Here is a 13646-nt window from a genome sequence, read left to right as displayed (position 1 = left end):
AAACAAGAAGGGATCGCTGGGGTGGTAATGTAAACCACAAATCCCTATTTTGACTCACCTCAAAATAGCATGTAAGTGAAGATTTATGACAGAGTCAAAATAGGGATTTGTGGTTTACATTACCACCCCAGCGATCCCTTCCTGTTTTGTGGCTTTTTTCAGCGATCCCTATTCCTATTTAAAAATTTCCAATTTTTTATTCATCTAAATTTCCAATTTTTTATTCATCTAGTCTTACTGAAAAGTATTCTATTTATGAAATTATCATACTGTAACTAGTAGTGTCAACCTACAGTGGTGTTTGTGCTAAAACTTAAAAGAAAAAGTAAACAAAGTTACAATCAAACTTTGGGTAAGAATACAAGTGTAAGAAAAAGCTAGTATAGATATCATTATAGTAAAAAGTGAAAATGTAATCCATATCTTAGCCCATATGAATAATTAGTGATAAAGCATAGCTAAAGTAGGAATTACATTTGTGCTACATGTGATTTTCATAATCCTTTGCTTCAGCATTTTTACTGTAAAAAGTGTAAAAATGCTTAAACAAGAGGGGTCATCACCAAAAGTGCAAATTTACATTAGTCCATACTAGTTGTGCCCATGCAAAATGTGCTTGTTACTAAGACTATTGCTGTGTACTATTTTGTGAATACTGTAGTAGCATCTGCACGTACTTCAGCTATTTGTCGCACTGACATCATACAGTGGCATCCAAACCAATAATTTACTGATGCATTTGAATGCTATGATTGGTCAAGGAGTATTCCAACAAAGACATGATTTGTATACAATGTTATAGAGTTGCATAATTCCTTCTATCATGATGTGTTGTACATTAAAAATGTAACAGGTCTTTGGTAATGCCACATATACATTGATAAAATTCCAAATTTCTATAAATGTTTGTTATAATGACCTGGCACATCGACAAAGAGTGACATGTGAACACTGTTGGTAGAACTTAAAAGTCAACTGAAATGAAAATTTCATGTATGATTTATTGTATGGATGTATTGTTTGTATCAAGCAATGCACAAAACACCATTTTAATAATTCAACTATACAGGTACTACGAGATATTGACCTTCTGACTTATTATACTGCTTCAAATTATTGCTGTATATAATTGTTGCATCATTGTATCTCCAATAATGTAAATTAGTGGTACAGCTGAAGTTTGCAGTGTATTTAGATGCTTGTGTTAGCATGACTATATTGATTGATGGCAGAAATTTAAGCTATATAGCTACACACTGATAATGACATGGGGTTTGTACTGACATACATACGTACCTGGTTCACCACTAAAAGTGACGTCAAAACTTCTCCTTAAGCTGGATGGCCTTCTGTTCTGCAACTGCTTATAGGCTGACATAAAAACTTCTCCTCGTTTAACAACAAAAGTAACATTGTCTCCTTGATCATCATCATACTCACTAACAAAAACCATAAGAAAAGCTTTCAAATTTTACTTAGTACAAATATATGGCCTTCAAATAAAAGGCTATTATAATAGCTAATAGTACAATAAAAAATTATTAATTTAAAAATGAAGTAGGGTTCCAGCAATAAAAAGTAGTGAAAGAGATATGAATGATGATAGCTATTACAACATAGCTATGCGGAAAAAAACCACTTTGGTATTGCATGCCAATGTAGGAATATTTCCACATAGCTATGTTGCAATACGTAGCTATTATCATTCATATCTCTTGCTTCACTACCTTTTATCGCTGGAACCCTACTTCATTTTACTAGTATGTAACCTTATTTTGTTATAGGATACATAGTCATGTTATACACGTGTGACTGTGACTGCTTTATTGGAGTACCTTGCTTGTTTTGAGTGGGCTATATACAATAGCATGGTTTGTCATGTCTAGCTTTCTACAGCAGAACTGCAGCTAAATTACTAAGGGGTGTGGTCACAGTGTGCTTTGATCATTAAGTGTGAGGCAGCATGGTCTGATCATGTAGAGGTGTGGTCAGACCAGCAATCATTTTATGAGTGCAGCCACATGTGTCTACTCTACCTACAGTGGCTTTCAAATAGTTTTGTGGTATCTAAATATGCTCCTCTAAGGAAAGTATTGATGTTGAAAATTAATGCCTCAGTATGGTTTTCTAGCATGAAGAAGAAGATGACCATGTAATTACAAGGAAAGGGAAAGCATAGAAGGCAAATACTCATCAAAACCAGAAAAATACATGCTACCAGAGAGTTTGTTACTGTGGCACAAAATGATGTTTCACTTGGCCTCTAACCTTGCAATTGTGGTCAGGCAGACAGGCTGACAGGTACATAGGCAGACCAAAATTCAGGATTTGGCAATTTTCTTTTAAAATTCCTTATCTGGCCATTTGTGAGTGCTTCTTGTTTTTAGCACTGGATTTGAAACACTAAGGCTATTCCGTAAAAGTTATTTTCAAAGCATGAAATGTGTTTCTGTGATGGCTTTTAATGGCGGCATTTTGGATGGTGCGTGTCTCTTTAAGGGGAACCCCAATAAACAGTACTACCATACTGTTTGAAAGTGGATAAGGTGAGAAATTGATGATAATGACAGCAGCAAAGAAAAGACTGCAGTGATGTACATTAAGAAGTAATGATTATCAATACTAAAGTTACATAGTTAGACAATACTATTATACTGACTATAAGTAAAGAAAGTACTTACAGTTTGCTCTCCAAAATTGCTCTGAACCATTTCTTTTTGTTGGTAAAATTCAATAATTTTTTATACTCTTCAACAAGGGCTATGTTGCTTCCTTCAGTTAAAACATCAGGATTGGCACAGATAAAGTTACTGAACATCTCATTAAATGTGCTGTAGTAAACTTCATCCTGAGCAATTATTTTTAATACATCTTGTACTTGCTGCAGACAATAAGTAGTTATGTGTATATGCATATAGCTATTTCTTGAGGAGTGCTTACTTTATAAGTTTTTTCTTTAGCTTCAACTACTACATTTCTACTTCTTTTTAGTAATTTTCCTAGCAGATATAGCTGCAAAATACAAAATGAAATGTTTTCATGATCATGTGTATGTAATGTACTATATGCTTATCCATGTACTATATGCTTATCCATGTACTGTACAGCATCAGAAAATAATTGTGCGACTATCATGCATAAAATTGCCATTAAAAATATTGGAGATAATATCAAAGCATTACATTTTCACTTTTTCAAAGTTTCTAATTTTGAATTTGAAAACCATAACACTGCTACTGCTATTCTACCACAATGCAAATACATACTAATATATTCAAAAAATTGTTAATTTAAAAACTTATTCTGGTGCATAAACAAATGGACAAAAATTCAAAGGGTTAAGAGCATTTGAATATAAAGTCAAAACTCTCAAATCCTATTGGTGGGCACCCAATGTAAATGATCAGGTGCGTATTCAGCTCAGGGGTGGGAAATAAGGGGGGGGGGGGGGGGGGGGGGGGGCAGAGGGGGCAACTGCCCCCCCCACTTTCAACAGTGGAGGGCAGTGCCCCTCACTTTTCTAATGCCCAGTTGTCAAAGTAAAACAACTATTGTAGTTATTAGCCAACTTATTTTGCTTTACTGAATTTACTGGGATTTGTGCAAAAGGTTATGCAAGAATGGAGAACTGCATGAATCTATGCTGGGAGTGCACAAAATCGATATACTCTAATAGAGCAGTCACCTAACTACTCTAATAGAACATTCAGCAGAGTCATATGTTGATTCTGCTATACAATTAATTCAATATATCTTCATTAACACATATATCTATATGTAATCAAGAGCATGAGTCGATCTGAAATGCCTTCAATAACTGGTGCATCTAATTGTACAGTATCTTAATGATAGTCATTGCCATAATATTATAGCAAGAATTAATAATAGTAGGGAGGGAGAGTGTCTAACACTCAATAGGCCAGTGTAAAATGAGCGCGCATAGCACCCCGGTTATTATTGCATTCCTTTGTAGTTTTAAAACATGTAAATAACCACATTAAACACGTTTCATTAATGATTTGTATGGCCTTACAAAATCGATATGTTGGCTATGACAGCTAGTGCTATAGATGGGAACTCCAGTGCACGAAGGCTTCAGGGAGAAATCGCCTTCACTTCATCTTCTCCAAGGATCGCTCTGCCCAAGCTTTGTATCTAGTGAAAGAAATGGCACAGGAATCCGTGAAGAATCGTCCTCAGAACCGTCTCCAGTAAGACAGCCATTAGAATTAACTCTTCCCACCGTTGAAGAAAACGAGAACAACACAACAAGGTCCGAAGCAGCAGTTAGTCCCAGTGTGCTTCAATTAGAACATGTACTCAGCATTGAAGAAAGTAAGTTTCCAGAGCTAGTCTTTGCACTTGGAAGGAAACACCAGTGATGATAACAAGCCAATTCTTCTTGTCACTCAATGTGTAGGCCATCTTATCACCCACCTTTTGGCTACACTTCTCGAGTGCACATCACTATTCAACAAGATTGCACATATCAGGTGTATATTCTGATGCGGAAGCTGGAAGATGGTTTTGTGAATAATGAAGAAGATGTACATGAGATACTGGAAAGATTTTCAAGTATATCTTCATGCAAGTTCTGCCCTGGAATAGACTGGACACATTACCAAGAACACTATTTTGATGTAATCAGGTTTGATGTGAAAACTGTTTGACGTACAAAGGCCCCATTTTACCGGGTGGACTCGGTAAATTGCAAGCTTTGGTTTGAATTGCCATCTAACGCTAGACTTGCAGACAAAGCTCTCCCTGAAGTTCCGTGCTCAGCTTGCAAATGATTGCTTTCCCACTTGAACTGGCAGCTGAAATGTACCACGGATGAGAGTCCTTCCAGAAAGATTAGCGGCAAGCTGCTTCATCAAGGGCTAGGTTGACATATATGTCTCCTGCTAGTCAATTGAAGAGAAAGCAACATGCTGCAATGGAAAGAGGCATTGATAAAAGGAAGCTGGCAAGGTATGAAGCAATTGAAGTTGCACTGGCAGAGGAGCAACACACAGAGATGTGTAAAGTGGTGGATGCCATTGATCAAGTGGCTATAGATGATCTTCAACGCATATTTGAAGAAGGAGAAGCTCATGGTGTTGGAGAGAAATTGAGAGAGATATGGACAACAGATAAGAGAGAGCAAAAATAGCAATTTCAAAAAGATCAAGCAAGAAATGGTGAGTGTTTTACATGACTAGTGTATGAGGTCACTTTTTGTGTTTTTAGTGACTGGCAAACGTAGTAACCAGTGGAGCATGGTGACAATCAGGATGGGTAAGACATAGTGCCATAACAAAATGAAATTTATGTCCTTTTAAACGTAGCTTTGGCAATTTTTACTCGCAGTGCAGCAGCATATGAAGCTTTAAAAAGTTTTGATATACTGCAGCTACCGTCAAGGTCATTACTACAGTCATACACTGGTACATTTTTACATGAACCAGGAGCCAGCAAGAAGTGTATTGTAGACCAGGTTGCCCAGTATGTGCTGTTTAAGTCAGAGTGTGAAAAATGGGGAAAGCGTCCTCCTCAGTCAGACGGAGTCTTGGTGTTTGACGAAGTTAAAGTAGGGTGCCAGCTGATGTGGAATTCAAGAAATCAAACTTTGACCGGCTTGGCAATGTCGTCTTCTCTTACAGATATTTACCAGCTCCTGCAGACTCCCAAAACTGCAGCACAGACATCATATATTCTTCAGTTCCTGCAGCGTGATCTAACCAGTAGTTATGACACTGTTGGGTCTTACTTTACCTGTGCAGACTCTGTAGATTCTAAGTTTATTCTTTCATGTGTGCTGGAGACGATCAAGCTATTTCAACACCATGAGCTCAAGACCAGCTTGTTAATTTGTGATGGCTGTGCAGCTAATCTTGCCGCTATCAAGGCGACGCATGAGCACTCTGGTGCATACTCAATTTTAGATGATGCACCGATTTGAAGTTCAGCCATGGTTTATTAATCCCTTTGCACCACCAGATCTCATATTTTGGATCATCTGCCCCACACACCAGGTGCAGTGCATACTTGTGTGATGTGTATCTTTAATATTTTTTGTAGCTAAAGAACATGATTAATGCTCTTTTCTCATCAAAGAGTGATGGAACTATGCTTTTTCGGCATGGGAAAGATAAGAGTTCTTTTGGTTGGGCCACCATTGTTGATATGTATACACGGGAGGTAGACCGAGCAAGGCAACAACAGACCCATATGGTTCCTCGATTAAAGGAAGTGCATGTACTCAGGGACGCCTGGGCAAAGTTGAATGTTTCTCCAGCAAAAATCATGCAGGTACTTTCATTAATTTTTGTCATGTGTGTAGATTGTATTTATGTCACTACAGCAAGAACAAGTTTTAATGGAGCTGTACTCCTATACACACCAGGATCCCCTGCCTGTTGACATAGGCATGACTATCGAAACTCATCAGTATTTGGAAGCATGCAATCGGATATTTGAAAAGGGCTTCCTGTGTCATGAGAAGATTTGTAGCTTGGACTCGACAGTACTGCAAATGGCTACAGCTACTTTTCAACGTCTACGCTTCTCACTGAAGGTATTTTCAAGACTTATATAATTACTGCACATTCATAACATTGTTTTTAGATAAGGAATTTCCACATACATCAAATACCCAAAAGTCCTTCCTTTTTTGGCAAAGTAAGTGGTTTGTTTTCGATGCTCATTTATAAGTTCCTTAAAATACAACATGGGATCTTCTCCGTATTGATATTTATGGGTTCAAAGCCTTCTGCAAATATTTCTTTGACCGACATCCAGGATATTTTGTTTCCCCACTGAGGATATCTGGCTCAGCTGTAGAAAGCCTGTTCAGCCAACTCAAACACAACTCAGGTAGGAAGTTGGACGTATGCAACTATGCCACTGCCAGGTGTGTGCACTTGGTGAAACAGTGTTCTTCAACACACCACAATGGATCAGGATACCATGACCAGACCCTTAGTTACATGGAAATTCCATTAAAGAAGAAGAAATATGGCACCATGCATGAGTGATACTTCAAGTTGATATTAATTTTTTATTCACTATTTCACATTTTATTCACTTGTTTACTTTTGTAGAAAGTTTTATGTGTGTGCTTAACAAAGTAGTGCGCAAGTTCACATCTGTAGTAGATGCCAGTCCTTTCTTTGACGCAAATTCCTGTTTTGTAGCTAGTATAAACTCTTGTATCCTGGCATTACAGAGCTTTCTTGTCCATTCTTCGTAGATGTTATCTATGGCCATTTCTGTTTCAATGTCAACATATGTTACTGGTAACCGTTGTTTCAAGGCCACTACAAACTCCTCTTTGCATGGGTTTTGTTTTAACTGTTCATGAGCAATCTACAGAGACAAATAAATACAAGCAGTTATTGTACATGCAGTTATTTGTACCTTTACTAAATTATCTCCATGTTCATTTAAACTCTTTAGATTTGTAACCTTCTTCACATTCTGATCAACTTGCTGTAAGAATGGAATAAAAACTTTATGTGGAAAATACATAAATCCACGATCTAGATATTTTAGATAATCTGGAATGTCTGATTTGTCCTTTGTGTTGATGGTTTGCAAGAGACTAATTTCAATTGACATCAAGTTCTTGTCACTTGCACTGCTTATCTGCTTGTATCGATTGTGGAGTATCTCACAGAGGGTTCCTCCACCAAACCAATAATAGACACCATCTTCTTCTAAAGGTACACTTGGTGAGATATTTGGACAGCTACTCTGGGATTCTTGTAATGAGGCAACATGTTCCAAGAGAGTATTGTAAATAGCAGATGACAATGTTGTCATAAATGAGTTTCGTTCTATAGCCTGCTCTCTACAATAGTCTAGCCACTGCTGTCTAAGGTTTGCCAATATAGGATGCTTGGCTTCTTCAAGATTGATGGCACTCATCGAGTGCTTTTCATCGAGGAGAAATGCACTGCAGTATGAATACCATTTAAGCTGGAACTGCATTTGTGAGTTCTTTTGCTGCTTGCATTCAAAATGGAGTGTTGCAAATGTTTCACGGAGGTACACCACTAACTCGGTCAACAACTCCTTCGATTCACACACATCACTTATAAAAGCAGTCAAGTGGCCATCGCAAAATTCTTCTGTCAATGCAGTTGTGCCTTCTTTAACAAGAGCGGCTGCATCAAAGGACCTTATTGAATCTTGCAAAGTCTTCCAAGTCTTTTTGTTCATAACTTTCGTCTGACACTTTTTCTAAGGTTCTTCGGGTTGCATTTCACTCAGCATTTCATCGCCACAGCTTTTCTTGGTCGTTGTTTTTGTCTGACGCTTCTTCTTTGGCTTGGCAGTGGATTGTTGAGGAAGGTCGTGTCCTTCAACCTCTATTTCATCGCCGCTTCTCATTGCTCTAACCCGATGCTTCTTCTTGGGCTGGATCGTTTTTTCAGGCCTTGCTTCAGGCCATTCATCATAGTTTCTGTCTTATCCTTCAACTTCTATTCCATTGCCACTTCTTCTCGTAGTTCTAATCTGCCGACGTTTCTTCTTGGGCTGGATAGTAGTTTCTTCAGGTCGTTCGTCGTAGCTTCTTTTCGACATTCTCGTCTTGAACAAACACGTTCAATCTATGGTTCTATAAACTGGTGATCACGAGATTCAGCACACAATAGTCATATAATTTTATATCGATATTCTGTTTCTGCGGCGTGCCTCATTCCACATCTCTTTTCATGTTATTAACAGGTCTGGCCAAGAAGCCATATTGTCCTGCGCGCTCATTTTACACACGCCTATTGAGCATTAGACACTCTCCCTCCCTACTATTATTAACTCTTGATTATAGGAATATCCTATTCAATTAGACATGTACCACTGAAAATGGTCTCAAATTCAATCTTGAAGCATTCAAATCTCAAATTTTCCAGTGGGAGCATGCCCCCAGACTCCCTAGTATTGACATGCTTTGCATGCTAGTGTGCTTTGCGCACTAAGATACAGTTAATGATTTTAAAAACACTTTGTAACTTACATCCACCCCACATGACTTGCCCCCCACTTTTGAGAACTGTTCTCCGCCCCATGCAGCTGGAAGTCCTACAGGACATGATGCATACCTGCTTACAGCATGTACTTTGCTATTGTTTACACTTACTATTATTATTTTACAGCTTGATGTCTAGAGTCCTGGTGCACTTGAAGCCCAACGTGCTTCATGCACCTGCCATGCAGGAATGCGGTGTCAAGCTGTTTACAGTAACAAAACCCTTACTTAGCTATTGTTTACACACACTTTACTGAAGGAGTATTTCAAGAAGCAAGTGCTTAGAATTTACATATATAGCAATAGGCCTTTAATTCTAGATTAACACTTTAATTTAATGTGGGCTTTACTTACTAGAAACATTTAAACTATTAATTTGTAGTTTTCATTCAAACACTACAACAAATCCTCAATACTAGCATTTGTTTATTGATTATTTAAAAATGAAGTAGGGATCCAAGCAATAAAAGTAGTAAAACAAGAGATGAATGATGGTATTATAATAGAGTTACGTGGCAAAATCCATGTAATTACTACAATAATAATCTCACATATCTATGTTGTAATGCTATCATTCATATTTCTTGTGGGATTCCTACTATACTGTACTACTGTACTGTATGATATTTCATTCAGTACAGAGATTTTAAAGACTTTCTGACAATTTTAAAATACTTATTTACTTACATATACTCTCTTACATGATTCCTAATACTAAAAGTACACACACACATTATGTATAATATAGATATGTATAGATGTATTTTGACATAAATTATTATGTACGTATCGTATGTATTACATATACTAAAGGTCCACTGAAATGGTAAAATACACTATTATCACTCCTTGCTACTAGTGTGATAGGTTGGTGCATGTGGTTAAGTCAGATTTTGTTTTGTGTAGTAGATATAATATAGTTTAGTATATTGTGGTTAGTCAATTAAATTAATAATGCATCTTAACAAGAAAATTCAGTATGTGTGTAATACACAAAAGTGTACATGTCAGTCTATACATGGCCAGTTTCAATTTTGTTTCAAGTCATACTAACTTGTAAGAACTTGTACTGCAGCCAGTTACAAGCCTACAGGAGTGGGTTAGTGTATACACTGGTGTAATGGTGAAGAATGTAAGAATGCTTGTGAAAGGGGCAGTAAATCAACAGTACAATGTTAGGAGTAAGCCAAAGGGTTTGTCCTCGGCTGCTTTGAATATCTCTAAAGGCATATTCATTGAGGTAGAGAAGTAATTGTCATTGATAGCACCACTTTTGCTCAGCCATTCTCACAAGATTTTAAGTCATATATGCATGAGGATATTGCCCTGAGAAGTGAATCAGGTACACCTAAAAATGTTGTTACAATGTTGAAGAAAGAGCTTAATATCGCCATCCATACTGTGCGCTTTCTTGTTTTATTAAGTGTGTATGTAACAGTACCTTTGATTCTTGGTCTTACATCACAGTGTGCTTGGTTGTATGTGATGTAACTAGTTTATTATCTCATAATTGAAATCATTAAAAAGGCGTTTTGTGCATAGCATGATACAGTCTACCTATTTATTCAATAAAATGACATGTGAATCCTCAGTTCAGTGGACCTTTAAAAGAATTTCATACCTGATCAGGTTTGGAATTCATAAGAAGCAATATGCTTTCTTTATTAGACATGAAGTTTGCATAGAGAAGTGGTGGCCATCCCTTATCATCAACACAATCAACAGGATGGTTATAATCAATTAATAATTGTACACCCTCAGTAAAATCATTTGATGCGGCAATATGCAGACAGGTAGTGCCATGCTTGTCCTAAGTAATGAACACAAGAAATGGTAACATATCTTCACCCAAAAAAACACCTTTGCTGTGAAAAAGGCACGTCCAAGAAACTACAAGTACCTGTAACCCAATGCAAAAACAGCTCAGTTATAGAGAAAGACCTCATGAAAGTAAAAATAACTGGTAACTCTAAGAGCTGATATCTGGAGCGGCCAAGAATCAATCTTATATATAACTGCAATTACCAAAGTTTTAATCCATACAAGAACACCTTGTCTGTAAAACAAGTGTGCAGCCATTATAAAGTAAAAGTAACTGGCAACCAAAACAGCTGATATCAAAAGCGGCCAAGAATGAATGTTGATATACAACCAATTGCAATTTACAAAAATTTAACATTGACCTTTAACATTCAGCTGTGTCCTATATTCATGCATTTTTGCTGCATCCTAAATTAATTTCTTTTAACTCTAATTGGCTGGTGATTTGGTCACCTTTTTTAATAGTCAGTGTATAGAGCAAAAAAGGCGGCCAAATTACCAGCCAATTAGAGTTAAAGAAATTAATTCAAGATGCAGCAAAAGTGCATGAATATAGGACACAGCTGAATGTTAAAGGTCAATGTTAAATTTTTGTTAATTGCAATTGGTTGTATATCAACATTCATTAATTCTTGGCCGCTTTTGATATCAGCTGTTTTGGTTGCCAGTTACTTTTACTTTAATGGCTGTGCACCTGTTTTACAGACAAGGTGTTCTTGTATGGATTAAAACTTTGGTAATTGCAGTTATATATAAGATTGATTCTTGGCCGCTCCAGATATCAGCTCTTTGAGTTACCAGTTATTTTTACTTTCATGAGGTCTTTCTCTACAACTGAGCTGTTTTTACATTGGGTTACAGATACTTGTAGTTTGTGCCTTTTTTTACAGTGAAGATGGTTTTGGGGTGGATATCACTCATTTTGGTCAGTGATAGGCTCACTGAGGGAACAACAAATTGGTACAAAAAGGTTAAATGATATTTTGAAATGAGCAATTAAAATGCATAATAATTATTATCTTGAGATGCACCCATTGATTACTGTCATCCTATTTGATAGACGTAACTAAAATGCAGAACGGATTGGTGGAAAACGGACTGGGAAAACTTACTCCAAAATGTCTATTAGCTATCACAGTTACCCACTCCAAAACAATATCATACGCTGCAGTGACAGTAAATAAACCTTTGAACATCATCTCAAAGATTACTTAAGCCGATATTAAGCACTGTGCTTAAAACTGCTCTTGATTTTCATTCTTTTATGCTGAATTTAAAGTGCATTCTTCATGGCACAACTAAAATGCTGTAAACAAGCCAAAATACAAGCTTCAAGACTTGTTGAAGAGATGCTATTACTACGATTTGTGTTGCTGCAATTAGTTTCACGGCTGCTTCTCAGTGTAACAGGTGATGGGTAGGTTTCAAAGTCACATCACGTTGTGGCTTCATCAGCTGGTATGGCTTACTGCAACAGTCAATTAATTATAATTCAACCACGTTTGCAGCACTGATAGTGAAAATTTTGCCTGTGACTGCTATCTCCCAAGTTTACTAAACACTAGTTTTAAGTGTAGAGCTTGTTGGCTCGAACATGCTTTAAAATCACCAAAAGCTTTTGTAAGACCTTTGTTGTACGTAGTATTGTTTTTGAGATGCTATGCTATGAGCTATACTGATAAAACCACGTTTTAGGCTTGTTTGAGTCAGTTCGTTTATGAGTCTGTTTCCTAGTCCATTCCGCGTTTTAGTCATGTCCCCTGTTTGACAGTGTTATAAAAAGGCATACATGCTACTGACTGTTTTATTACACCAGAAGTATACTGACTGTTCTATTAGAGTAGATCAAGTCTATCTTTATACTGTAACATTGTTTTAAAATTTACAATATCTCATTTCTGTGGTAAATGCTTCAGACACCTTATGTTGTTCAAATTTTTACATAAATTGGAATGTGCCTAATTATATATCATTGTACAGAACATTTAATGCTGAGATTCTGATTCTTACTGAGCTATAGAGCCTCATGCACATTTCTCATAGTACATGGAATAGCAGTTTATACCTAGTATGCAGATGTAATAATACCTTGGATACACAACTGTTGATAGCTAAATACTTACATGTTATTATTACTAGAGAGTCCTTAAATTAATTGCTATTATCATGACCATTTTAAACATTGTGATCACAGCTTCAGGATTGGAGCAGCAGAGAAAGTAATAGAGGACTCAATCATCAAGACTCAGGGAGATGGAACAGTATTTGCATATCCACAAGGGCATCAGAGTACAGTATATACTGTGTTGTATTAATCAAATTTTGAATACTACATTAATGTTTTGATTGATAAATTATAAGACTAATCATTACTGTTGAAGATAGAGACACTTATATAGGTACAAGATTATATACTGATAAAGCACAATCATACACTATCAAATTCGCATGACAATTGATCTGTTTGATTGTTATCATAATCATATTCAAATATTTTCTTACAGAAATAGCTTAGCCACACATGATGCATACTGTATCTATCCATACAAAAGCATGGGAACTTATGTGTTACACCTATAAGTGATTTTAGACCTGGAATTTAAACAAGCCTGGCATCTATTTAGGCCCAGGCATTTATTTCTTAGAGCAGTGGATAAGGTGGTGCTGAGACAATCAACTTACAGTTTGGGATCAACAATGAAACACAAGTTCATCCAATGTGTATAACATGTTACTCTAAAATTAATAGCCCAGTTTTTAGTACCGCAGCATTTATACAAACTCGGCAATATATTCTATATATAGCTTGGGATGA

At 36.7% G+C, this 13646-nt stretch overlaps 2 protein-coding genes across 2 annotated transcripts in view; both read right to left on the bottom strand.

Annotated features, from left to right (window-relative positions):
- Positions 1 to 13646, bottom strand: part of LOC136243316 (uncharacterized) — a 154683-nt gene that overhangs the window by 34691 nt on the left and 106346 nt on the right. Inside the window, exons 15-18 of the mRNA XM_066034840.1 lie at positions 10632 to 10820; positions 2941 to 3012; positions 2682 to 2881; positions 1297 to 1439 (exon numbers count right to left, since the gene is read on the bottom strand). Of these exons, the coding sequence (XP_065890912.1) occupies positions 1297 to 1439; positions 2682 to 2881; positions 2941 to 3012; positions 10632 to 10820 (604 nt within the window). The remainder of the gene's footprint in view (positions 1 to 1296; positions 1440 to 2681; positions 2882 to 2940; positions 3013 to 10631; positions 10821 to 13646) is intronic.
- Positions 7050 to 8739, bottom strand: LOC136243410 (uncharacterized). Its single transcript, XM_066034919.1, has 2 exons — positions 7399 to 8739; positions 7050 to 7347 (listed from the first exon to the last, which is right to left on the bottom strand). Exons 1-2 carry the CDS (start codon positions 8200 to 8202, stop codon positions 7063 to 7065), a joined length of 1089 nt encoding a protein of 362 aa, XP_065890991.1. The 5' UTR covers positions 8203 to 8739; the 3' UTR covers positions 7050 to 7062.

The sequence above is a fragment of the Dysidea avara genome, chromosome 13 (assembly GCF_963678975.1).
Source record: "Dysidea avara chromosome 13, odDysAvar1.4, whole genome shotgun sequence".
NCBI lineage: Eukaryota > Metazoa > Porifera > Demospongiae > Dictyoceratida > Dysideidae > Dysidea > Dysidea avara.
The sequence above is the reverse complement of the archived record's forward strand: the minus strand, read 5'-3'. Positions and strand labels throughout refer to the sequence as shown.